General features: G+C 37.7%; 1 protein-coding gene across 9 annotated transcripts in view; it reads left to right on the top strand.

The window, feature by feature from the left end:
* Positions 1 to 23,916, top strand: part of LOC135224729 (protein retinal degeneration B-like) — a 189,553-nt gene extending 165,637 nt beyond the window's left edge. For 5 of the 9 annotated variants that reach the window (XM_064264033.1, XM_064264036.1, XM_064264034.1 and 2 more), the window contains 5 exons: positions 8,250 to 8,297; positions 18,086 to 18,196; positions 19,915 to 20,139; positions 22,850 to 22,988; positions 23,654 to 23,916. In XM_064264033.1, coding sequence (XP_064120103.1) covers positions 20,059 to 20,139; positions 22,850 to 22,988; positions 23,654 to 23,901 — 468 coding nt within the window. In that variant the 5' untranslated portion in view covers positions 8,250 to 8,297; positions 18,086 to 18,196; positions 19,915 to 20,058 and the 3' untranslated portion in view covers positions 23,902 to 23,916. The remainder of the gene's footprint in view (positions 1 to 8,249; positions 8,298 to 18,085; positions 18,197 to 19,914; positions 20,140 to 22,849; positions 22,989 to 23,653) is intronic. The other 4 variants (XM_064264035.1, XM_064264039.1, XM_064264042.1 and 1 more) reach the window with 1 other exon arrangement.
* Positions 23,917 to 26,283: the final 2,367 nt, after the last annotated feature.

The following is a 26,283-nucleotide window of genomic DNA, read 5'->3' as shown; positions in this document are numbered from 1 at the left end:
AGATCATTTCCGCAGAAACCTTACTAAAGAGGTAAAGGACCAGGCGAACAAACAGAAACGGCAGAGCTGACTTTAGTGTTTACTTTTACATAATGTAGTATCTATACTAGAAAGATTTGCATCACTTAACGGTACCAGAGTCGCGTATGGGTTATTGCTTTTATTAATTTTAACTGGTCTGGATCCACCACTTTATTTTTTTTATCAGTGTACGTGATCATTGTGATGTAGTATATTGCTGTTGTCTAAGAATAGTGCTCAATTTTTTTTTTAGGTTTATCTTCATTCTAGTTCGTATGTCACACCTTGCGATTTGAGTGCACTAGTCTTATTGTGTTTGCGTTTGTTTGTGTCTGCGCGCTAGAGACAGAGCTTACTTCTATTTTTAATGTCTATAGCGACATTTTTAAGTTTTATCTCTGGTATTATGTAAACAGATGTCCCGGATAGACGAAAAATGAAAGGAGGTAAAGGAATCCCTGGAAGAGGGCGCCTTCGGGCTATCATTTCCATATACTTCCTCCCCAGACACTATAAGAGGAAAAACTTCCTTTCATCCTGGTATATATAGATTTATAACTTACAATTATACTTCAGCGGATTTCCTGCCTCTCCTGTTACTCATCGCTGCTGGCTGTACGCATACAGACGCTGCTACAGATAAAAAAAAAAAGTTTTTTATAAGGTGTGATTGTGATGGCCATACGCGTAACCCACCTCTTAGATTAATTGTGGTTTGGAAAAGTTATGCAGAAGTGAGTTGACTGACTTTCCTCAAACCATCCCCCCCCCTCACACACGAAAAAGTACCATCATAATTGTTTACTCATTCGTCATTCGTTTACTAGTGCCTCAGTGGCGTGATCGTTATGGCCTTGACCTGCCACCTTGGCGGGCGCGAGTTCGGTTCTCGGGCATTCCATTGAGGTGTTATAGATGTGTATTTCTGGTGATGGAAGTTCACTCTCGACGTGGTTCAGAAGTCACGTAAAGCCGTTGGTCCCGTTGCTGAATAACCACTGGTTCCATGCAACGTAAAAACACCATACAAACAAACTATCATTCATTTATTTATTGCCAACTGGAAAGGCTCGAACTGTCACCCCGTGGTGTCGGAGTCCTCTACGGCGTCTAAGCTACCGAGTCGTCCACCGAAAACCTCTTAACTATCGAACAATTTCTTGTTATACTGATGAGTTCATATTTCCGGGAATACAGAAGTTAGAAAAAAATTCCGTCTGCGGTTAAGGACGTTGACATAACGATGGGGGAAAATGCGTAAATTAGATTAATATTTCCAATAAGAATGTTGGAAAGAATGGTCGCAAGACTATCCAGGCGAAACTAAACTTTGTATGTATCTTATATTCTACTTAATATCATTGAAAACGGGGCAGAATATTTTTTCGTAAGACTCTTGGTGCTGGACTTTAATTTAGCTGGTCGAGTTGGCTCATAGGATATTTTGATAAGGTCCCTCAGGCCGGAAATTGCCTCCAGTTATAGTTTGTTGTATAATAAAGGCTCCCCGAGCTCTCTCTCCGTTCTATGGTCCGCAGTGATGGCGCCTAGTTTATTCTTAGAGTTTAAACTTGACACTTTCAGTTTTGGTTTTTAATGCAGGAGTTCTTTGTTATTTTATGTATGAAATGTAGGTGTCCCTGTCCCCCCCCCCCCCCCCCCCAAATATGTCCTTAAAAGCAAATAATTTGTTTTTATAGGGCCACATGTAATTACTCATAATCTACATATCGTAGACTGCTAGGTAATACAGTTTAGAACCTTACGGTGACTGTTAATTTTTTAAAAGATATAAAACTCCGTCTTAAATGATGTAACTTGTATAAATGGCCTATTTTTGGGTATACATTTCATTTTGAATATTATTTGGCCATGTTTTTGTAGAACCTTGATGAATAACCTCTTAAGTAAAGGATGCGTTTTTCATTGTTAACTGACCCCGTTTGTGATAAATACGACAGTAATATCTATAAAAAAAAAAAAAAAAAAAAAAAAAGCCGTTCAGATTTTTGTCACACGACCACTTTGGCGCAATCGAGTTTTCTGTACAGTGTGTAATACTGTATGAGCCGTTGCCCATGAAACTCTCAGCCACGGCCCGGTGGTGGCCTATCATTTAGTGTTGCCAGACGTATGATCGTGGCTAACTTTAACCTGGAATAAAATGAAAATGAGACTAGAGGGCTGCAATTTGGCATGTGTGATGATTGGGGGGTGGGTGATCAACTTCCCAGTTTGCAGCCATCTAGCCTCATAAAAAGTGCCGACGGACGGACAAGCCATCTCAATAGTTTTCTCTCACAGAAAAGTAAAAAAAAAAAAGCTTATCCAGTAATCGATATGCACTCAGAGGCCTTTGAGTAGAGTTCTCGACTGATAAGCGCGCATATTTGTATGATCAAAGTCTGTTTCGAGAGATAATCAACTCGTGAATGTAGTAGCGCTGTTGAACTGATTTTCCAACTGCTCTTTTAAGACTTACGAAGAACTGATATTTGATGTTGTCTTGAAGGTCTTCCCTTTTTCTTAGAATAGCTTGGTCGACGCCCATTTGATTTGTAGGGTTAATTAATTATGTCCATACCTTTTAAAGGTTAATATTTTTTTTAAGATTGTGATTATTTTCCCTTTAATGTTTTTTTAATAGTTCATACACATATTAATATTCTTTTTTTTTTAAGTTAGCAATTTAGTAGGTACTTTTTATGGGATTTAGACTTTTTAGTGAGCGTTTTTTTGGTATTTGTAGTTTACCTAATTCTTGTGCAAAAATGACATGGAATCCTAAATGAGTAGTTATATCGTTTGTTTTAATGATTTACTAGACAATATTAGGAGTGTTTGTATTAGATCATCTCTCACCAAGAGTATAAACGTAGGATTCAGGATTCAGGGAAAAATTCCTTGTTCTCATTATGCTAAGTTCTTGCTGTTTGTGTAATTATTGGTTATATTTATAGTTCTGAGTATTGTTTAATTAACTTCGTTCTTTTCGTGTATACTGCCTAAGTTTTGGCCCGTGTTCCTTCTTATGTTGTCCACGATTTTTAAGAACCTTCCGTCTTGTATTTTCCGGGCGCGTTTTTTTTTTTTTTTTTTTTTTTTTTTTTCTAGTCGGTTGCTGGTGCATTTCGGTTCTTAAAGAAAAAGAAATATATAATCTTACGAGTGTGTAGGTTTTAAAGACCTTCACGTCACTTCTCAAATATCCGGGTTCGTGTTAAGTCTTATATTCCCTGTAAGCTCCGGTCCCCCTGGTGGAAAAGGTCTTATCTCTCGGGGCTTGACAACCTTCGTACCTTGAAAGATCACTCGGTTCGTATTTGTCGTTAGTTTTACAAGTATGTTTAGATGTGTGTCCTAAACCCTCTCTCTCTCTCTCTCTCTCTCTCTCTCTCTCTCTCTCTCTCTCTCTCTCTCTCTCTCGTAAGTGATGACATAAGGGTAAATACGGAGATATTATATAAAATATTGGAGAAAATAGTGGATAAATATATACCGAAGAAGAAAAGTAAACATCATTCATGCATACCAAGAGACAGAAGGATCTTGTTCCAGTATCAGAAAGTGGAAAAAAGGTCTTGCAAAAGAAAAAAATGCATGGAAAGTTATAGAACTAAAAAGTAAGATAGAAAATGCAGAACAAAAGATTATACAATCAAAAGAAAATGAAAAACGGGACTTGGAAGAAAAAACCCTATTAAATATCAAGCAAAACCCCAAACTATTATACTCATATGCGAAGAAGATGAATAAAAGAAGAATAGAAATAGGCCCTCTGAGAATTGAAGGGAGATTAACGAATGAAAAAAAGGAAATTTGCAACATACTGGCAGAACGATATAAGAGAGAATTCACCCCTTGAATAGATAATGAAGATAATGATATAGAAGTAAGGGACGAAAATAGTGAATATTTAGCTGACATAGAAATTAATGAAGCTGATATTGTGCAGGCAATTAATGAAATTAAAAATGGAGCTGCTGCAGGGCCGGATGGAGTCCCTGCTATTTTGTTAAAGAAAGTAGTTCATTCTATCGCAAAGCCACTTGCAATATTATTAAGACAAAGTGTAGATACAGGCAAGATTTATGATGAGCACAAATTAGCATATATCACCCCTACTTTCAAAAGTGGATCAAGACTAGAGGCAAGTAATTATAGGCCTGTGAGTCTAACATCACATATTATGAAGTGTATGAAAGGGTAATGAAGAAAAATATTATGAAACATTTAATAAAAAATAATTTGTTTAATATAGGACAACACGGTTTCGTACCCGGAAAAAATACACAAACCCAACTGTTAGTCCACCGTGAGAACATATTCAAAAATATGAAAAGCGGAAATGAAACAGATGTGGTTTATCTAGACTTTGCAAAAGCTTTTGACAAAGTAGACCATAATATATTAGCAAAGAAAATTAGAAAACACAATATCGTAGATAAAGTAGGAAGATGGTTAAAAGAAATTTTACACAACAGAAAACAGATAGTTATTGCAAACGATGAGAAATCGGATGAAACCAAGGTAATATCCGGTGTGCCACAAGGTACGGTGCTAGCTGCAATATTGTTTGTATTATGATTGAAGACATAGACAGTAATGTTAAGGATTCGGTTAGTGAGTAGTTTCGCTGATGACACAAGAATAAGTAGAGAAATTACTTGTGATGAAGATAGGAACGCTCTACAAAGAGACCTTAACAAAGTATATGATTGGGCAGAGGTAAATAGGATGGTATTTAACTCTGATAAATTTGAATCAATAAATTATGGAGACAGAGAAGGAAAGCTATATGCATATAGGGGACCTAATAATGAGACAATCACAAATAAGGAAGCAGTTAAAGACCTTGGTGTGATGATGAATAGGAACATGTTATGCAATGATCAAATAGCCATTCTGTTGGCAAAATGTAAAGCAAAAATGGGAATGTTGTTACGGCACTTCAAAACAAGAAAAGCTGAACACATGATTATGCTTTATAAAACATATGTTCGTAGTCCACTTGAATATTGCAATATGATATGGTACCCACACTATCAAAAGGATATTGCACAAATAGAGAGTGTACAAAGGTCCTTTACAGCTAGAATAGAAGAAGTTAAGGACCTAGACTACTGGGAAAGACTACAATCCTTAAAATTATATAGTCTAGAACGGAGAGAGACGCTACATGATAATTCAGGCATGGAAACAGATAGAAGGAATAACAGAAAATATCATGGAACTAAAAATATCAGAAAGAGCAAGCAGAGGTAGATTAATAGTGCCCAAAACTATACAGGAAAAAATAAGGAAAGCAGCACAGAACATTAATCCACTACGCACAGCATCGATAATGCAGCGTCTATTCAATGCGTTGCCAGCTCATCTGAGGAATATATCAGGAGTGAGCGTAGATGTGTTTAAGAATAAGCTCGACAAATATCTAAACTGCATCCCAGACCATCCAAGATGGAAGATGCAAAATATACCGGAAGATGTACTAGCAACTCTCTGGTAGACTTAGAGGCGCCTCACACTAAGGGACCTGGGGCAACCCGAACGAACTGTAAGGTCTGTAAGGTAAGGTAAGGTCTCTCTCTCTCTCGTGTATTGCCCTTTGCTTCATTTGTACTGCTTTTTTTTGTTAGAAATACAAAAACTAGCAAGCGAATTATCTATAGTCTAAAGTTTTGATATCTGTCCCATGCCTTTTTAGAATATATATATATATATATATATATATATATATATATATATATATATATATATATATATATATATTATATATATATCTACAGAGAAATAACAATCCCAGCAAACGACCCCGAAAGACGAGGGCCATCTTCTTGCCTGTACAAATGGTGGGGTGGTCTGCTCAAACATTTCTCTGTTTAACTAAACGGGGAGCTAAAGGCTAATAAATAGACCAGATGCTTACATCTGGTAATAACCTCTCTCTCTCTCTCTCTCTCTCTCTCTCTCTCCTCTCCTCTCTCTCTCTCTCTCTCTCTCTCCTCTCCTCTCTCTCTGTCGCCAGGACCCAAAGTAATACAGAAAAGACAGGAAAATTTTAAAACGTAACTCAGGAGAAGTGTATGTGAGTATGTTGTTACGGGTGTCATGTGTCATGCGCACAAGCATGTTGTGTGAATTAGCTAGATCTTACGAGCAAGTTAAAAGCTCATAAGATGAGAATATTTCTTGACAATGACTGCCAGCTTGCTAGCTTCTTTGTCACTCAAGAAATTAACCCGGAGGTGATTGGATCTTGATTGCTGATGATTTCGTGTGGTGATGTGTTCATTATTTTTCTCAGGCAGTCCATGTGTTGACGCGTAACCATAAATAATACAGTGTTGACCAGAAGCTAATGAAGCCTAGGTTGCCGAATGCGTATACCGTGCAAGTTTCGTCGTCCGTTCCGTAGGTCTTAATAAACACACAAACATATATATATATATATATATATATATATATATATATATATATATATATATATATATAATATATCGAACTACAAATGTCCTTTAATATCTAATTCTCTCTACCTCGGAAATAATATATTTTCATATATGTTTAACCGAGGGGGAATTTTATAGGATATAAATGTGTTTGTTTTGATTTATTTATGAGCATGAGTTACTGGTATATATCTCAAGTAATAGCAATTAATTTTGCTTTTCATGACAGAGGCCCACTCAAATCATTTGCACTAGGCCCCATTATGACCTAATTCCGCCGCCGCTACCAAGAAAAGTTTGATTAAGTACCATCAAAAATATATTTCGAACGATGACAGCGCTCGCGCTGCATCGTGATTCTCGCCGGTTCATGGCGCCGTAACGAAAACTCTCCAAAGACCAGTGATCAATACTGGTCTAAAAGGAGATATTCCATCGTGCATTATGAACGCACTTCAAAGGTCAGCCCCAAAGCAGTTTTTGCGAAATAGGGTTCGTCCATGTAGATATTTGATGGGGAGGCTGGAAAGCGATTCGCGATTCAAATGGTTCGTTCGGGGGCGACCCAGAAAATGCTTTTGTCATCAGCCGACTGGCACCCCCCCCCCCCCCCCCCTCCTTTTTTATTTTTTTTTAGGCCTAGCCCGGGCCGTGATTAAGAAAATGAAATACGCGAGTGAGTGGAAGGGTGGATACCAAAAGTTGGGGCTAATTTCAAAGATATTGTCGTCAGGTTAAATTAGACCAAGTCCGCTTTCGTTCAGGCAGTATTATGAGGATATATTTTTCTCTCTCTATTTGACAGTGATTGCAATAATTCTGTTTGTCGGTGAACCCGTATGCAACTTGAAATTGTTTGTCATGTCATTTATTGTGTGCATTTTGCGTATTGTTTCTATTGTTAAAGAGCGTAAGACTATTGTTTTCGTCTTAGTCTTGGGAAACACAAAAATGATAAAATATGTCGTGTTTCAATTCTATGCTCGACATGATTGTGACCTTGTCAAAGCTGGCGCGCATGCGTTCCTTTGGAGGAGGAGCTACTTAACTTTATTATGGAGAAATTATAGTGAAGAAATGTATCATTTTATAATGTCTGGCATCCCTTAAGGTCAGCCCACTTATGTGAATGATCTAAAAGGGAATATCGATAAGCGCCTTCTCTTCGTTCATATGTATGTTCTTGGCTTGTCACTGTGATAGGCTTATGAACAGAAACTGTTCGTGTATGGTGGTGAACGTCTATATAGTTGCAGACTGATTTGTGAAAATGTCATATTAAGTATTACTTTATGCCCCGTTTTTATAAACCTCTCTCGCCATTTTCCTCTCTTACCTGAGTGTACATGGTACCAACCATGGTCTCAACCCTTTAAAAGACTCGTAAGTTTCATTTGAAGAAACAAAAATTATGCTTTTTCATCTTCTGCCTAACACTCTCTCTCTCTCTCTCTCTCTCTCTCTCTCTCATACATAACTCTTCCCTTCCTTACCCTTGGCGGATTATCTTAGTCCTGATCAATGCCTAGCTACCAAGGACAAATATTTACCCGAGCATATTGGCCTCTGCAGTCAGTGCCACGCGAGTTTGCATTGGGGTCTTCCGTCGCCTTCGTCCCACACGAGTCGAAATTTTCTTTGGCAGCTTCCCACACTAACCCTAAGGTTCTTATGGCTCAGCTCGTACTGGCTCTCTTCATTTTATGCACAGTAGTAGTTCCTGACTCCTACGAAAACCGCGCTACAATTTCTGACCCTTCCTGTTTCTTGTTGCAGATTGACGAGTGTGGAATACCTCCGCTGTGGGCTGAGCTTGTTTATTCGGTAAGTTATCGTGCATTTTGAGTTATTTTACGGTATTTAAGGAACAGGTAGGTACAATTCCAAGGCCTGTATCAAGTTAAAATAATAATTTTCTTGCTTTTTGATGTGAGCAATTGTAGAGTTCAGTTTTCACAAATTCTTGTAGTGAATTTCAATGACCAGATTTCTTTTGAATTCAGGATTAACTCCACTTTCAACCCTTTCGATTCATTATTGGTTCTTCTTCGTGGTTTTCTGTATTTTATATGATCTCGAGTCATTGTTTTCATTCTGAAATTTGCACATGTACTATGTGTGCATGTGAATATACGAACTTCACCAGTATTAAGCAGCCATACATAGCAAGAATCATCGTGTAAAACAGTGCTTTATTGTACAGATGCCTGCAAGTATAGTTCATATAAAATCTCTCTTCCTTTTTCTCAAGATTATTTTATACTCGCAGTTTTTTTCGGACATTATACAAATTTTAAAGGAAAGCTCAGTTTAGAACTTTAAGTTTGCCCTGTCGAGAATACATTAAAGAGATGTGTATCCCTGGGCGCTTTACTGCTGCTCAACCCCCCCCCCCCCCCCCTCCTCTTTTTTTTATTTGTATGTTTTCCTGACCGAAAGAGAAAAAAACGAATGAAAAAATATACCAAGTCGTACGCGTATGTAAATCATTTCGCTACTAATAATCTACGTTCAGTACCATGTGAGTAGCAGTCTTGGTGGATAATATCCATAATTTGACACCTCACGTGGTGAACTGTTGGCTTTACATAAGGGTCTTTGCAGCGTCCCTTCGGACCTTAGCTGCAAGCTCTTTCATTCCTTTTTCTGTACCTCCGTTTATATTCAACTTCTCCCATCTGCCTTTCCACCCTCTCTAACAGTTTTTTCATGGTACAACTGCAAGGTTTTGTCTCCTGTTTAATTTCCGTCTCGAGAACTGAATGACCTCGTAGGTCCCATCGCTTGGTCTTTGGCGTAAATTCTGTGTTCTATTCCTTAATATTTACAGCATTTCAATTGAGTGATCAACATCCTGTACCGCCATCCAGGCAGCGAATGGTTGCTTTTGCATCGTTGCCACCGGACTATAAATAGGCCTTTTCATAGCGACGTCGCGAAGTCCGTTCTGTGTATCACGATCATCGTGTATTTTGAAAGTCGGGAGATCTGACTGAACCGGCGAGGAGCCGCTCCAACTTTTAATCCAGTTTTAGATGTTTGCAACATTAACGTCGACCTCCCCCCATTATCGGAAACTTATCGCCGGAAGTTCGCGTGTAGCATATAATGATTCGTCTCAGTTTCCAGGGGTAGAGATGGGATTCTGTGACGCCTATAATTGCTCCTTTGGAAGTATCGCGGAGAGTGATGAGAATTTTCCGTTCGATGCAGCTGGAGAGTTTTCCAGAATTGGGCGCGAATTTGATTTGACGATTTTATCGTTATGCCCAGTAAGGGGGGTAGTGCCGTCAGTGGACCTCATGTGGTGCACTGTAGGGATTACTTAACGTTCTTTGTAGAGTGCCTTCGGCCCCTACCTTCAACCACTTTCGTTCCTTTTACTGTACCTCCTTTCGTATTCTCTTTCTTCATCTTCCTTTCCACCCGCTCCTAACAGTTGATTCACAGTGCAGCTGGGAGGTTTTCTTCCTAACACGTTTCAAACCTTTTACTGTCAATTTCCATTTCAGCGTTGAACGACCTCATAGGGGTCAGTGCTTGGCCTTTGGCTTAAATTCTATATTGAACTAAACTCATTTAACGTTACAATGTAAACGAAAAACGTTGATTGTCTTCTTCGTGGACAGCGCTGTCGTAAGGTCCGCTTGATGTTACACACCCACAAAAAAATAAGAGCGCCTCAGTAGTGTGATCGGTATGGTGTTGGCCTGCCACCTTGGCGGACGCGAGTTCGATTCTTGGGCATTCCACTGAGGTGTGGGAGATGTGTATTTCGGGTGATAGAAGTTCACTCTCGACGTGGTTCGGAAGTCACGTAAAGCCGATGGTCCCGTTGTTGAATAACCACTGGTTCCACGCAACGTAAAAACACCATACAAACAAGCAAATAAGTAGTGGCAACGAAATGATCAAATAGAATACTCTACAGTAAATTATTCGGATGAAAGAAAGTGCCCAGGACCGAATTTTTCAGAGATAGATGGTTGGAAAGTTGGAGATTTTAAAAGGTGGGGGGGGGGGGGGGACTAAGAGTTATTTTAAGCAGCATAAATTGTATGCACACCATAATTAAGTTCCTCGTTAGACGAGTGGTTTTCGCACTCGGCTACCAATCCGGTGGTCCGAAGTTCGATTCTCGGCCAACGGGAAATCAGAGAAATGTATTTCTTGGTGATAGAAATTCATTTCTCGATATAATGTGGTTCGGATCCCACAGTGAGCTGTAGGTCCCGTTGCTAGGTGACTAATTGGTTCCTAGCCACGAAAAATATATCTAGTCCTTCGGGCCAGCCCTAGGAGAGCTGTTAATCAGCTCAGTGGTCTGGTAAAACTAGATATACTTAACTTATGGCCATTGATGGACGATAGAGCCTTAGAGCACACTCAGTCTGGAGATTAGATCTAAAGATTTTTGGGATATGAATGCAAAGTTTGCAAGTTCATTTCAATCAAACGAATGATACCGCCTGAATCTCATAGTCACGTTCAGAATGATCTTTGAAAAAGCGTCTCTCCCGAAAATATATTAAAAATGGGGTTTTGAAGTGAAGTGGACTTTGAAATGTCGGGTTGAAAAATACTTATATTATTATATTACTTTGAATGCTTCCTTTAACTCTTATGAATCTTGTGGCATATCCCTTGGAAGATTTTGATCTATGCCTTGAGAGACAACGTTGAGCTGAGTCACACAATTTATAGTAGTTCCAGAGAAGTATCTCCTAAATATTCTAGACATGGCCTCGTTCGGGAAGTAAGGCGGAACGCTAAGTCCGAAAAACTGTAATAAATATATATATATATATATATATATATATATATATATAATATATATATAATATATATATATATAGTGTGTGTGTGTGTATGTATGTGTGTGTGTTCTTATGTCTGTAAGTCTACTACTCTCACAGAATCATGGACTTTTCGTGGAAACACAAAGGCTGCTCAGCAGCACATCAAATACAAAGCGTGCCATCTAGCCTTGGCTTTACACGCACTGATGCTGTTCCTTTACAAGACGTTCTGTGCTTTCCCTCCTACACTCCGGATTTTATCAACCTATGGTCCTTGTATTCTGTAACGTTCGTGTGCTGTACATTCAAACACAAACTGCCACTCTTCTTTGAGGATTGATTTTGTGTTTTATCATTTGGAATATGTAGTGTTTGTTATTTCAAATAACAATTTTAGTGTATTTCAGTATTTAAGGTGTAGAATCGGAGCTTCACCAAGCAATTTTTTATTTTGGGGGGGAGGGGTATCAGTGAGTAGCCTTTTTTTGGCTTTGTATCAGATGGGGTTACAAAAGGCACAGAATCCGTTGGAATCCTTCACTCAAGAGTTCGTCTCCAATAGAGTCCTTTCACTTCTCCATTTCGTTTTCCATCTGTTTCTTCACCCTCATTTCCTCATCATTGTCTGTTGTTGCCAAATAACGAGTTATTTTCGGAGTCCTCGCTGGCTCGTGTGTAAAATGATCTCGTGCCCTCTTTTGCACGAAAGCTTTTCAACTGTGTGTGTAATTTCCTTTATAGATAAATGTAAAAGCTCTTGAAGTGATGCAGTTCGCAAAGGCTTCCATATTGCATTTACGCCTCTCCCCCCCCCCCCCTCCTCACTCTCTCTCTCTCTCTCATCTCTCCTCTCTCTCTCCGGCTCTCTCGTCTCATCTCTCTCTCTCTCTCTATAATTATATAATATCCAATCGAAAATTTTTAAGTTAAGGTATCCAGAAAATGCGACACCTTTCTGTTGGTCTTTCACATATATTTGTCATGTTGGTTTTTTTTATTGATTTTAAATACAATATATATACGGTTATATTATAGATATATATAAGATATATTAAATATATATATATGATATATATATATAAATATATTATTTATATATATAATATATAGTATTCTTTGTTTGCATTCAAATGAAGAATTATAATGCGAACGACTGTTAGAATAATAAATTGAATTACTGGGGAAGATATATCAGGATTGAGTTAGATTTAAGTGTTCTGCGCCGCAATGAATGCGAGGATCAAGTCGTGCGAGTAGAATCGCCAAATATACCCTCATCACATGTATTGAGGAAGGGGTCAGGGATATTAGCTGTCTGCGCCAGCATATCTGGTTATTCATGTTGTAGAATTATTCGGGAAAGAGAGAGAGGGGGGGGGGGGGGCGGACAAGATTTCCCCATCTATTCTGCTCTGGAATACATGTGCGACTGAAGAGGCAAGTAGATAGATAGATAGGTAGGTAGGTAGGTAGGTATAGCTGATTCACTTAAGGTATGCTTACGAGACGTAGCGGCCGCCAAACCAACGTCTCGTAGGCTTAGGGCTCACCCAAGAATCTACCTTAAGTGAACCAGCTATAGTATGTCATAGTTAGATAATAGATACAGTTTGAATGAAAGGCATGTGGGTTGCCGATTTTACGATCCAGCGTCTCTCCCGTGTGAGTTATTTTGGGAGTTCCTTTTTAGAGAGAGCCTGACGGCGAACATCAAAAATTGAAAGGAGGTAAATTGGCAAGATTCAAGATGTGGATTTGGATGGCGGCCACGATCCGGTAATTGATGTTAGTCGTTGTTTCCTTCGACAGGGAATCTGCCAACCATTACGAGGACTTCTCTTCTCTTCTCTTCTGTGGAGTCTGGATGTTCTCCATCTGGCGATTGGCTTCTTTTTGAGGGGGAAGTGAAATTATGGTGCTTTGTCGTTCTATTTTTTTTTTTTAAACTTGAGCTTTTTTTTTTTTAATCATTCAGTGATGGCTCCGTACGTAATGCCAGTTTAGGGTATCACGGTCTTTATGTGTGAGGACCTATTTTTTGTTTATTATTTGTTTTTTTATTAAATTATTTTCTATTGTATTTTCGTCTTCGTCCGGATTATTCACGATTTCATGTTGAAGTTGATTGTGTTCGTTTTCATATAAATAATATTGATCTTCATACTTTAATTTAAAAACCATCGTTTTAGTTTATAGTCATGGAATGTTTTTTGTTTATATATTTTTTCTTGGCCTTTTTTTCTATATAGTTGTCATCTTCGTTTTAATTTCATCCTGCACATCTATGTCGGTTTGTTATTGTGGAAGCTTTTAATAAAGCTCCCTATCTGAGGTTAATCGTAGTAGTTGATTATGCTTAAATATAAAAAGAGTAAATTGTTCACAGTCCATCAGGAAAAATGTTACTTTTTGTCAAGAAGTAACGAAAGGAATTTTTTTTATAGAAAGCAGATAAACAAATAGATAAAAAAAAAACTTTGGATCTTGAAAAATTTACTCTTAGCATATTTAAACTCCGAAAGCTGCATTGCCGTACCTAGCAGAACACACCCCGCCATGACTCTCTCTCTCTCTCTCTCTCTCTCTCTCTCTCTCTCTCTCTCTCTCTCTCTCTCTCTCTCTCAGTTGTTGTTATAGCCGTGGCCAAAACATTGCGTCAATAGCAAAGCCGCAACAGCAGTATTGAGGATGGCCCACCTCGCATCGCAGGAGTGACAAACTAGAGAGAGAGAAAGCAGAGGAGGAGAGAGCGGAGAGAGAGAGAGAGAGAGAGAGAGAGAGAGAGCGTAATTTATGAAATGGATCCCTTCCTCGTATTGGCCGCGACACAGACAGCATTAGGTGATCAGTTCCCTCATTTATTCTGATGGTTCATCCATATTCCGAGATGGTGCGTGCCCCGTATTGAAATCTGACAGGGAAAAAATCATCCTGGATATGAGGGCGATGGTAATGCTCTCATCTCTTTATTGTAATTTAGGCGAGAGAGAGAGAGAGAGAGAGAGAGAGAGAGAGAGAGAGAGAGAGAGAGAGAGAGAGAGAGAGGGTGTGGAGTATGCAAACTTCCATCATGGAGTCACTGGGTCTCAAGGGAGTTATTTGTGGGCATATTAGGGCAGGAAGAGGGAATGAACAGTATAGTTGGAAGATGAGGAGATTTTTTAGCGAAGTAAAAGGGAGATTATTTATTGTAGGACAGAAGAGAGGATTGTTTACGGGAAAATTGAAAGGGAATAAGAAGAGAAGAGAAGAGAGAATCGTAGCAAGAAATGGAATGCAAATCAAGTATCCTACAGAGAGACAAGTTAGCAGTGAAATAGTTGTCAGGTTAAAATATGCATTTAGAAGATTTGTTAATGTGGAAGATATTGAAAGCCTAAGAATGGGGTTGAGGAGGTGTCAGGATGAGGCAAAGATTTTTGGAGGGATGGGAGACATGAGCAATTGTTCTAGTTTATAAAGGAGAGGGAAAAGATGCAGTGAGTCTCAAGAATACACTGTCCGACTCTTTGATATATTGTTTCAAAGACCATGTGAAAACAGAAGCTTATTGCTCGTTATTCTTGTATACTGCAAGATTCATTATTGTCAAATTTTTAAGAAAGATGTCTCTTTTGTCTCGTATTTATAATTCTCCGACGAAACTTTTTTGAATGTTCCAAAGAGTTCCGTTCATCAGCGGAACAATTCATTAAGTAAGAGTTTCCACGGCCAAAATTAGTTTATTTATTTTGTTTTACATTACACAAAAATAATTTTTATTGTTTTACGTAGAAAGGGGAAAAAAAAAAAGACTCAAAATCAATGAGTAGGAAAATCAAATATTCAGTTATCGCTCCAATGATTGACACTTGGGCTTCACGCTCGTCAGCTGTCAAAAGAGATCGCGTGAGACCGCGTAAATATTAAAGGCATTTTTTTATTTCATCATTTATATTCTTAATAAAACCACGCACAAAAAGAAAAGGAATCTAACTGGCTAGTAAATCTTCACAGCTTCATTGTGAAGCGCCACTTTATGCTTCTGGGTCTACGAGCAAAGACGATTCTTAACTAATTCTTTTAAAGATAAATCCTCAAATTTACTAAGTTTTGAGCAATTATGAGTGTTACTAGGTCTGCTGGTTCTCTTCAAATTCATCTTCGACAGTAGTCGTATCAAAATTTCTCTTAATTGGGTAAAAAAAAATTGTAAATCAGTATAAACTTTGATCAGATAATTTCGTCCAGTAACTCATTGCCTTTTGTGTTCATAGTCAAACAATATATTTTTATTTCATTTTAGAATGTACAGTAAATTTAGCAATTTTTTTTCTTGCTGATACCAATACGATAAAAAGACATAGAGCAACCATTTGAAATTAGTGTTTTTCTTCGCCAAAACAGAAGTGAAATCCAAGCACAAGAGAAATTAGATAAGTGACGAAGAGGCTTTGAATAGCTTGATTTGGATTTTATTTCTTATCCTGGAAAAACTAGATCGGATGGAATCGGGAACGGAATAGCGATCAATGGTCATAATTGTCAAAGAAATGAAAGCCAGTAGTTTCCAGTGTTTAGTTTCACGGGAAATGGTACCGACATATTGTTTATACGACGCTTATTTCGTGTTGCCAACGATTGGTATTAGTAGATGAGTAAATTAAACGTTAAATGAAGCTATAATTTTGATACCATTTATACAGATGATAATTTGCTGAGAACTATAGAATGTTTTTAAGGCGTAAGCAAAGCGTGTTAGCCCCGCGTCGACAGAGGATTTGACTAGTTTTGTCTCACGAGTGGTGCCGTGACACCTGCGGTATTCTTTGTAGCCGTAATATTTTTTTTTTCAAATGATGTAAGAAGTTAGTGAGGAAATAAAGAAATATGAAATTCAGTCTTGAATGGAGTGAGGAATTTTTTATGTTTACGGATGATTATGGATAGTAGAGAGAAACTGCATAAATCGGTAAATGTTTGAAAAGCACTTTGAAAAGGAGCCGTATGAGGTCGTGGAAGTTATGGAGGATAAATGGAAGCCAAAATGTATGTATGGTGGAAGAATAGAAGTTGTTGATTAGTAAAGGAATTGGAATGATTATAATGTTTGTGACTTAAAGATTAGGAATAGATTTGGAGTGGTCTTGAGAATAGTAATATGTTAAGGCATTGTTGAACCAACATCTCCTTTATGGAAGTGATCGAAGTTGTAGAGAAAAGCCGTATGAATGTGTCGCGTAAAGAGAATACGAAGGTTGTTGAATGTGAAGATATGTGTAAGTGAACAATGGAATAGCATAGGAGAAAGGATGAATCAACACCTTTTGAGATGGTTTGGCTTTGTGGAATAAAGGACGGAAGAATTGTGAACGAAACGCTTATAATTCTTGTGTTAAGGAGCGTTCACAGGGGCGTTGCTTAGTAGAAGTTGACAGTGGAAATAAAACACCGTGGGCAGAATTCATTTCACATGTAATCCGACAAAGGAAACGTTTGGACAAATATGAGAAAGATGACGATCATCTTTTGGTAGAAAACGTGTATGGGCACTTGCAACAACTGACTTTCCTTGTGTTTTATGTCATCTTTTATTTCCATTTTGTTTCCTCTTCTTTTATTTAGTTTTAAGTCCGTCCAGTCACTTTTGTAAGAGCTAGGGAAACTCGATTCCTTAGCGAGAGAGAGAGAGAGAGAGAGAGAGAGAGAGAGAGAGAGAGAGAGAGAGAGAGAGAGAGAGATTAAACTCTGTGGACTTCATATTCCACATTTCACTTACTTGTCCGACCGATGTATTTTCACTGCATCCTTGGAAGTTCTCCAGTTTCGCCGACAGGCCTTTGCATCGTTCCTTTGTGATACGCCCTTGATGAGCGCTTACTTATGCACTGTCAGGAGGGAGATGCCTCTTCTAGAGACTTTTTTTTATTTTTTATTTTTATTTTAGGATATTTAGAAAACTCTGTCAAGTTCGGTCAACCTTTTGAAGACTAATCCAAATGAAGATTATAACGATTTCTCTGTCATTAGGAGATGAGAGAGAGAGAGAGAGAGGGAGAGAGAGGAGGAGAGGAGAGGAGAGAGAGAGAGAGAGAGAGAGAGAGAGAGAGAGAGAGAGAGAATCGTATGTGGATCAAGATTTTTTTAAAGAGGAGGTATGGAATGGCGCCACGCAGTCCTGAAGGGAATATAGCCTATGCAGTCTTGGTCCACTTAAGGAAGAAGTCTCTCTCTCTCTCTCTCTCTCTCTCTCTCTCTCTCTCTCTCTCTCTCATAATACAAGGATATATATACATAGAATTATGTAGATATACACTTTTATAGATGGATAAAGAGCTAGATGTGCATTAAATGCATATCATTGTATATTACAACACATACGTGCTGTGTATTTACTTATACACACACACATATATATATATATATATATATATATATATATATATATATATGTGTGTGTGTGTGTGTGTGTGTGTATGTATGTATGTATGTATGTATGTATGTATGTATGTGTGTGTGTGTTACTTTGACCATGTACATGTTTATAGTAGCTTGAATGACCCTTTAACTTCTCAATTTCTTCATACGATGGAAGTGAAACTTACTTTTACTGTACTTCCTTTCATATTCTCTTTCTTCCGTCTGACTTTCCACCCTCTCTAACAATTGTTTCAAAGTGCAACTGCTTTGAGGGTTCCCTCGGGTTACACCTTTCAAGCCTTCTTACCATCTACTTCCCTTTGAACGCTGAATGACCTCTTAGGTCCCAGCTCATGGCCTTTGGCCTAAAGACTACAACCTATTCTATGCTGTTCTATTATTATTTCATTTCAGAGGATGAGGTAGTTTGATGAGGGAGGCGCCATGGTGCTGGTGAAGGAGTATCGGATACCGCTTCCTCTGACGCTGGAGGAATACCGAATTGCTCAGCTGTACATGATAACAGTAAGTTTCCCTTTTGGTAATATCCTCCCCTCACCCCTCCCTTCCTTCCTGCTATCCCCCAGCCTTTTGGTGAATTGGGTATAACTAATGATAGCTGGTCAATGTTTCAATGTTCTTTCTGAATATTCCTGTATGTGCCTTGTTGTTGTCTGTTTACTGTTACTGTTACTGTGTTCATAGCTTGTTCAGTGTGATGACGTTTATCATTTTCATTTTCTCTACTGTTGCTCTGTTTACACGGTGCCTCATTTTACTATTGTAATTGTTCGTGTTTGAAAGTATTGCTTTATCTGTACTGTTATGTTCTGTCTGTAATTGTCTCGTGAAGATATTTATCACAGTAGTGAGTGGGATTTGCATATGCATTTTTGTTGTGCAGAAAGACAATACCATCCATACATCACTGATCTCATAAATGGAACAAGATCGAGTATCTATTCTCTTGAGCATTGAGGCATAATAATCGCTATTGTCGTGATCCTAGACGATTTTGTTTTCTTTTGCTAACTTCGTATGTAACTATTTTGTCACTTATGTGTACCCTCATTAACCCCTCGACATTTACCCTGGACAGTGAGATTGTTGGCACAATGCTAAAATTACACAAAAATTGTTTTAATCTAAGCAAAGATTGAGGGGTTAAAAAATCTTAATTTCAATAAGCCAGTCATGATTGTGTGTCTTTGATTGTGTTCATGTGTGCCTCTACAGACACGTTTTGATTAAAATAGCAAAGATTTTTATACGTAAATATCTAGGCAATGTGTGGCTGTATATCTAAATATAGGATACACAAAGTTGTATATATGTGGGTATATACAATTGTTAATGAGTGTAATAGCCTTTACATATGTTTTATTTAAAATTAGAATACATGCATTTTCATATTCAGCTTTGTACAGACAAGGACATACATAATTCCCTATGTGAATTATGTATTTGTATGTTTACATGTGTTTGTTATAAATGGATGGATTAGGTGAATGATTTTTTTCTACACATATTTTATATTTAAGGAAAACTTAAATTTCATTATTTAAGTGTTCTTTCATTTTATATGTTTGATAAACTGAATCTGTTCAGCAGGAACCTCAGACAAGGTTCTGAATGATGGTTTTTACTATATTTTGCATGCTTTTAGTAATTGTATAGAGCAGTACCATTTACTTGAGGTACCTGTACTGGATATTGGTTCTACATTTTCTATTAGTAAATGGAGTATGTATGTAAATTTAAAAATACATCATTATTTTCAAGAGTGTAGTCCATATTATTATTTTTATTAATTTCTTTTATGTTATGCTGTTCCTTGGCTATCCATTTTTTTGTTACTGAAGTAGTATTCAATTATCATATATTGATTGGGAATTGCCAGAATGATTATATAGACAAGTGTAGGATAAGTTAATGAAATAATTAACCATAAGACAGGTGACAAAGATGGTTTAATATGTACATATAAGTTTTAGATATTTTTACACAATGAAGCCTCATCAAAAAGCTTTTGTCCCCACCACAGGGTTATCCGTTTTGGGCAGTGGTTGCTGTTTTTTCACTGGCTCTTTTTAACCCCATGTTTATTAGATAAAAGGCTATAGATCATGATTTTTCCTTTTTTCACTAAACATTTTGTGCTCGCAACTATCACTCATGTTTAATAATGCTTATTTCAAATGGAGGCCCCTCTCTGAATCTATATAGCTTATCTCTAACCACAGGTGTCACCCAAGTAAGTTCTACAATTCTCTTTAAAAGAGTTAAGCTGGACTCGGTGGAAGGATCTAGAAGAGTGAACTTGAATTTAAAATCATTTGAAACTTAAACGAAACTAAACTAGAGAGAATTTTTGAAAATTCAGCAAGATGGTTCAGACAGTGGAGTACCGCATTCCACTGCCTCTTACAGTAGAAGAGTACCGGATTGCTCAACTCTACATGTTGGCGGTGAGTGGGGCTTACCAAATACAAAAGGACTCCCCTCTACAGCTCATGATGTTGCGTACCCTGTGATGTCATATTCCTTATGTTATGGGAACCTTTGCTTCTATCTTGTAGCATTTAAACCATACTAACACATTTGATGTGTCACTTTTGTAGCATTTGATCTTGATCTGCAGCCAGCTGTGTTCATTAGTTTTGGAGTTTCAACTCACTGTATTTATGAGGACCTGAATAGTGAATAGTGAGTTTTGCTGCAGTAATAGACTATTGCATAATGCAATAGACACTGAGTTCATTTGGATTTGAGATAGGGCTTTGTAGAGTATAATGCTGTCATATTAATAACTATCAATATTTTGAAAAGCTTACATATAGCACATTGAAGTCATATATATTGTTAGAATGTTAAAAAGTTAACATTGCCATATTGTTAGATGGAATTTAGACATTATTCGTGCATTATTCAAAGTGCTGCAAATCTTAGCAGTACTTTATTGTACTATTTTGAGTTTCTTTCATCACTTTACTCCTCTTGTATAGGTAATGTTTACTTGCTGGAATCTGGAAATAGTATACACTCTCACATTAGGCATGTCTTTTGTTTATTGTACATTAAGGTAAACAGCATTATTAAATACATGATCTTCTGTGTCTTCAATTCAGTTCAGCATTCAGTTTTGGCATAGCTTTTAAATGAATATTTTTCCAGCATTGTTTAGCAGAGGCAGGTTAATTATGACTATAGAGAGGTATGCCGAGTATGTATTTTTTTCCAGTAAATGACAACAGATTACAATATATAGAATTCATTTGGAGAAAGTTTCATGAATGTTGAAGAATAGAGAGGAATTCTATTTATAAGCATGGGTCTGTGTATGTTTTGAAGTATATAATAGTTAAGTACCATACATCATTATTTCATTGATTATTTAATTACATTAACTGTGTATATATATAATATATATTGGGATTAACCTACTATGCTAGTGATAACCTAGTTGTCAGAAAACTACATACTGCATTTACAGCTATATATAACTTGACATACCAAGAGAAGATTTTGCTATGTTTATCGGGTAACTTCTTTTGTAGGAAGATTATCTCTTCTAAATTTGATTTGTAGTAACTTCTCTATTTTAGAGATAATTTTACCAACTACAATTCATAAAGATATTTTCTGCAGACAGTTATTTGTTCATTAATCTTTTGGAACATCACTTTATTAGAGGCACACTATAATAATACTGGATTGAAAGTTATTAAAGTAGGACTTGGAAGAACAGGTAAGAATGTAAGCATTCTAACAATTATTTTGTATGTACCGGAAAGTTAAACATCAACATTTTAGCTCACCACTTGAGCAACTAACTTTTATTGCCATAATTCTTGGTTGGTTGATAGAATAGAAAAGCTACACTTCTCTACTTCTCTTATTTTCTTCTGTTGTAATGCACCAAATGTTAAATTTTGTAGAAAATTAGACAACTTATTTTGAGAAGATGAAGATTTTATGTATTATCCATTACGGTAATTGTGCCCACGCAAATTCATATCTAAATTTAGGCTCTACATTAATTTTGTAAAGAGAAGTACAATACCATATTTTTCAAATTGAATTTTTGTATTATTTGATGATCTGTATGGAATATTTTTGAGTAGACGGCAAATCCATTACCAGGGGTCATTGATGTAGTGATTAGATTTGTAGCCAAGTCTGGCTAAGAATGAATAACTTCCCTCAAGGAGTCTAAATTAGCGTGGAGTTTTTCATGTTTCTTCTCTGAGGTTAGGGGAATGAACTGGAAATAGTTTGAAATTTGTTGTCATTGCCTATCCCTACTTGAAGTATGTAATGAAGTTCAGTATGGATACTGTAATAATTACTTTGACTGTGAGTTAGTTAAATTGTGGTATGTATATTTAACAACATGATTTGAATATCAAATTAAGGTTTATCTAAAATTTATAAACACACCTAACGAGTCGTTGTGGGCTGACAGGTAAGAACACTTGGTGAAATTAGAATTGTGTAACCATTCGTAACCACTGCATGTAGAATGCTATTGATTGATGCAAAGTGTCCTGCATGGTATTAATTGGCTTAACAAGTTTTTGTTGTTTTAGTTTGGCATGCAGTATATTTTTGGTATTGTAGAAGTTGATGAAGTTATAGTATTATTGCTTGCACTTAACCTAAAAGGCTATCTTCTTGATAGCCTATAACAGATTAAATTTTTAACATGAAATTGAATTATCCTGTCATTTGATGGTGTCACTAGGTCGTGCCAATTATAATGTATATATTTTAATTAGAATTTTCACATTGTGAAGTAAAGATTCTAATGCTGTAATAAGAATCTGGGAAGAGTACTCTGCCTTGTGCACCAATGTTTCTTATTTATGTATATAGTTTTAATGAATTATCTTTTTACTTTTTAATTTTCTTGTGCTGCATAAGCATTACAATAAATTGGGCTGTATGTTATGTAATTTAGTATTTTCACAAAAAATGTAGAGCTTAAAAAGTTACTCTTAACATGGAGATTAGTAACTTATTATTTTTTTATGCAGTACCATATGTCATTTATAATAATTTAACTTAGAAAGGTCAATTAAGTTTTTTATTCACTTAGATTTCCCCCCCCCCCATTTTTACTTATTGACATTCAAATGCCACCATTGTACAAAGTGATTATGAGAATGATAATTGCAGAAAAAGTCACGACAAGAAAGTCATGGCGAAGGCAGTGGTGTTGAAATCTTGGTCAATGAGCCATACGAAAATGGACCAGGGCCAGATGGCAAAGGACAGTATACCCATAAAGTCTATCATGTTGGGAGCCATTTGCCAGGTAAGTTGTCCTTTGATCATGAGCGTTTTATTTTCAGGTACTCAAAATTGCGAGGACAAATTGCTTACTGTATTAAAGTACATCAGAATTAATATGAGACTCTGAACTGTCCATTTGTTTGAGTGGCGATGAATATAATACTTTTTCAAGGTTATATGTACTATAATTTCATATTGTTTTTTATTTGTTAATGCTAGAATGTCATATGGATATTTATTACTTTCTCAGCCTTCAATTTTCTGAGAAAAAAAAGAAAAAAAAGTAGTTCATCTTATTTTGGTTTGCATTTTTAAAGACAAGTAGATGGTTAATTCTGCCAGATCTCTTACAGTTTGTGAAAATATATACATATATATTATTGCATTAGAATATGACAAATATTTGAATCAATTTGTATTTGTCATAGCTAACAAACTTGAGGTCTTAACAATAGGATAATCTTCTAGCGCTAGCTGGAAAACTGGTAAAAACAATCAGAGATTGTAAAACAAGGAATCTGTGGCAATGGTCAAAAGGACCGTGTATGATAGACTAATTCAAATTCAAACATATTAGTTCGCCATAATAGTATAGTTTTCTTGGGCTTGCAGATTTGAAAGTTAGGTCAGGGTTTGACTTACTTTCATTACTGATGTAGAATATTCATGTTGATGTTATTTTTTCAGGCTGGCTCAAGTCTCTCATTCCTAAATCAGCCTTATCTGTTGAAGAAGAGGCTTGGAATGCCTACCCTTATACCAAAACACGTTTCACTTGCCCATTTGTTGAAAAATTCAGCATTGAAGTTGAAACCTACTACTTCAATGATGGTGGGCATCAAGATAATGTTTTCAAACTTTCAAAGTCTGAGATGAAGCAACGAGAAGTAGGTGAGTTTCACTGGATCTTTTCTATGCAGTATACTGTATTTTAGAGCAATTGTTTGTTAATTTGGAGGATATGTATAACATTATATAACAGTTCTATAACATTATTTAATAGAGTCCTATATGTAATATGTTGTTAGTACTGTGTTTTGTTAAAAACATTTTTCTGGGTTCGACCTGTGTTCACCGGTGAAAAGTTCCTGTAGCTCACTTTTCTAGTATAAATAGATTCTAAATATACCAGAGAAAAGAGCTAGCATGGTATGCTGAGGTTACTACCCTTGCGCGAGCACCCTAAGGGTGTCGGGTATAAAGTACAAGGCGAGTGGAAGCCACTATTCACAGGTCCTCTGCCAATTAGAGGATTCCTTTCCAAAATCCCATCTCATGGAGAGAGCCGTCGCAAAGGTCACTCCTTCCCCCTCGCTCCCGCTACTTCTACCCGACCCGAGCACCATCTGCATTCCTGTTTTAGACGAAGAACTAATTCCACTTTGTTTTTCTTGCTCTCGTGTTTGGTGATTAATCGGTGATTAATTCGAGATGGCATCTTCTGATCTTCCTCCTTCATCGAAGTTGAGTACCCCAATTTGTGTTTTTGTAAATTATACAGTTGCGGGGCTTTCCAAATTAGCCTTCGGCCCTGTAGAAAGGTATTGCAGGGCCGTTGGCATGCCCGCCATTTCATGAGCATCAGCATCAGAACGCGTGGAATTTTGGTACACATGTATTTCGTCTAGATTAATATAAATCAAAAGATTTTGTGCATTAAATGTACCTATTCTATGTGTTCAACTGTTATTATTATGAGTTATTGGTTCTCAGAGGTGCCGAACGCGCTCATGACATACCCTGGGGTAAGTCTGGGTTTAGACAAAGGTTGTTTAAAATATATTACCCCCCCCTCCCCAGCTCAAGAGCACGTTCGTGCCTATCTCGACATATTAGTACATCACATGTATTTGATAGGCTATTAGCAGTCTATCGTGAGGTAGGGACGAGAGAGTTAGAATTTCTTTCTCTCTTCCCAACGTGATTTTGCATGAATTAATTTCTTACGAACCAAATAGATGTAAATATGACAGTAGAATTAATTTCACTGAAGAGGTGGGAGAGTTGCCCCCCCAGTCAAGCCTAAGTAGAATACCAAGGATCTCCTCTTATAAGGTAGGCTAACTGTCCCTAATCGGTACCCTTTATGCCCCTTCTCCTGATGGCGCTACAGCACTTCAGGGGAGGATATCAATGATAGAGAGCCCCTCTCTCTCTATTCATATTATTGGAACTATCCTCCCGAACGATCTGAATTGAAAAAATTTGAGTTTAGTAGATTTGGTTGAGGGCTACTGTCCGCATAGTGATGTCCTAGAGGAAATTTGGCCTAACGGTCCAAGTCGGTAGCGATCTCGGACGGTCAAGCTAGATCCATATCGGGTATTCTCTCTAACCATAAAACCCCCTTGCAACTCTTCCATAGTGCCTCATTATCAATTATACATATTGATTTTATTGTCATTACGCAATGCTGTATCAATGTATAGTAAAAGGTCTGTTTAGTGTTCGTCTTGGCCTAGCCTCCTTCGGTATAACCTTCAGTAGTAGGCTATGCCTCCTGATCGAGAGCCACCCCAACCGGTTGCTGTACTAACCACGACGGGCCACAGGCCCAGTCGCACTGCCACCCCTGTAGTAGTAATCCACACAACCGCTAATAGGTGGCTATCTCTGATCGGGTAGGTGGCCAGGCGATCACGAGCGACCACCCCTCATACCAACCCCCAACCTCCCACTTCCCGGCTCAGCTCAGCCGAACCTTTATAACTCGCGGCACTAGTACTCTTAGTGAGGAACGGCCGCTTGAGTTTCATTTAAGTGGGAAGGGAGGGGGCGAGTGTGGGGGTGGGGACATGGGTACTAGATGTAATTTTATGTCTCCGAGCGTATAGTCCCCCGGCACCACGCCGGCTGACGGACATGGCTTCGGGTTGTACATATATATCTCCGCCGCTCTGTGGTCTCTTTCTCCGGTCTGCCCCTAGCCACGGAATTGGGATAGGAGTCTTACTCCCCTCTCCCCCTCGATAGAGGTAGGCAACTTCAGATACGGAATTACCTTTCCCTGATCCGCCATCTCGGTCCGTTCCGCAGGCAGTGTTTAGGACAAGGAGAAACGAGACATCGAGTAGGCTAAGCTTGGGGGACTGTACAGTGGACATCTCCGGACCCTTATGGGTACCGACGGACAGTGACTCACCCTCACATCCGCCACCGGAGTGTTGCATTAAACTTGCCATAGCTCAGTTCTCAATCTTGGGAAATCATGTAGGCGTCTACGTTAATACGTAGCCTTCTGGTCCGGCCAACCATATAGAGTCGAGGTCCTTCCTCTTCCCAGGTCTGGCGGATATCAGATCCCAAGTACCAGACTT

This window comes from Macrobrachium nipponense, chromosome 12 (genome assembly GCF_015104395.2).
Source record: "Macrobrachium nipponense isolate FS-2020 chromosome 12, ASM1510439v2, whole genome shotgun sequence".
Taxonomy (NCBI): Eukaryota; Metazoa; Arthropoda; class Malacostraca; order Decapoda; family Palaemonidae; genus Macrobrachium; species Macrobrachium nipponense.
The sequence above is the reverse complement of the archived record's forward strand: the minus strand, read 5'-3'. Positions and strand labels throughout refer to the sequence as shown.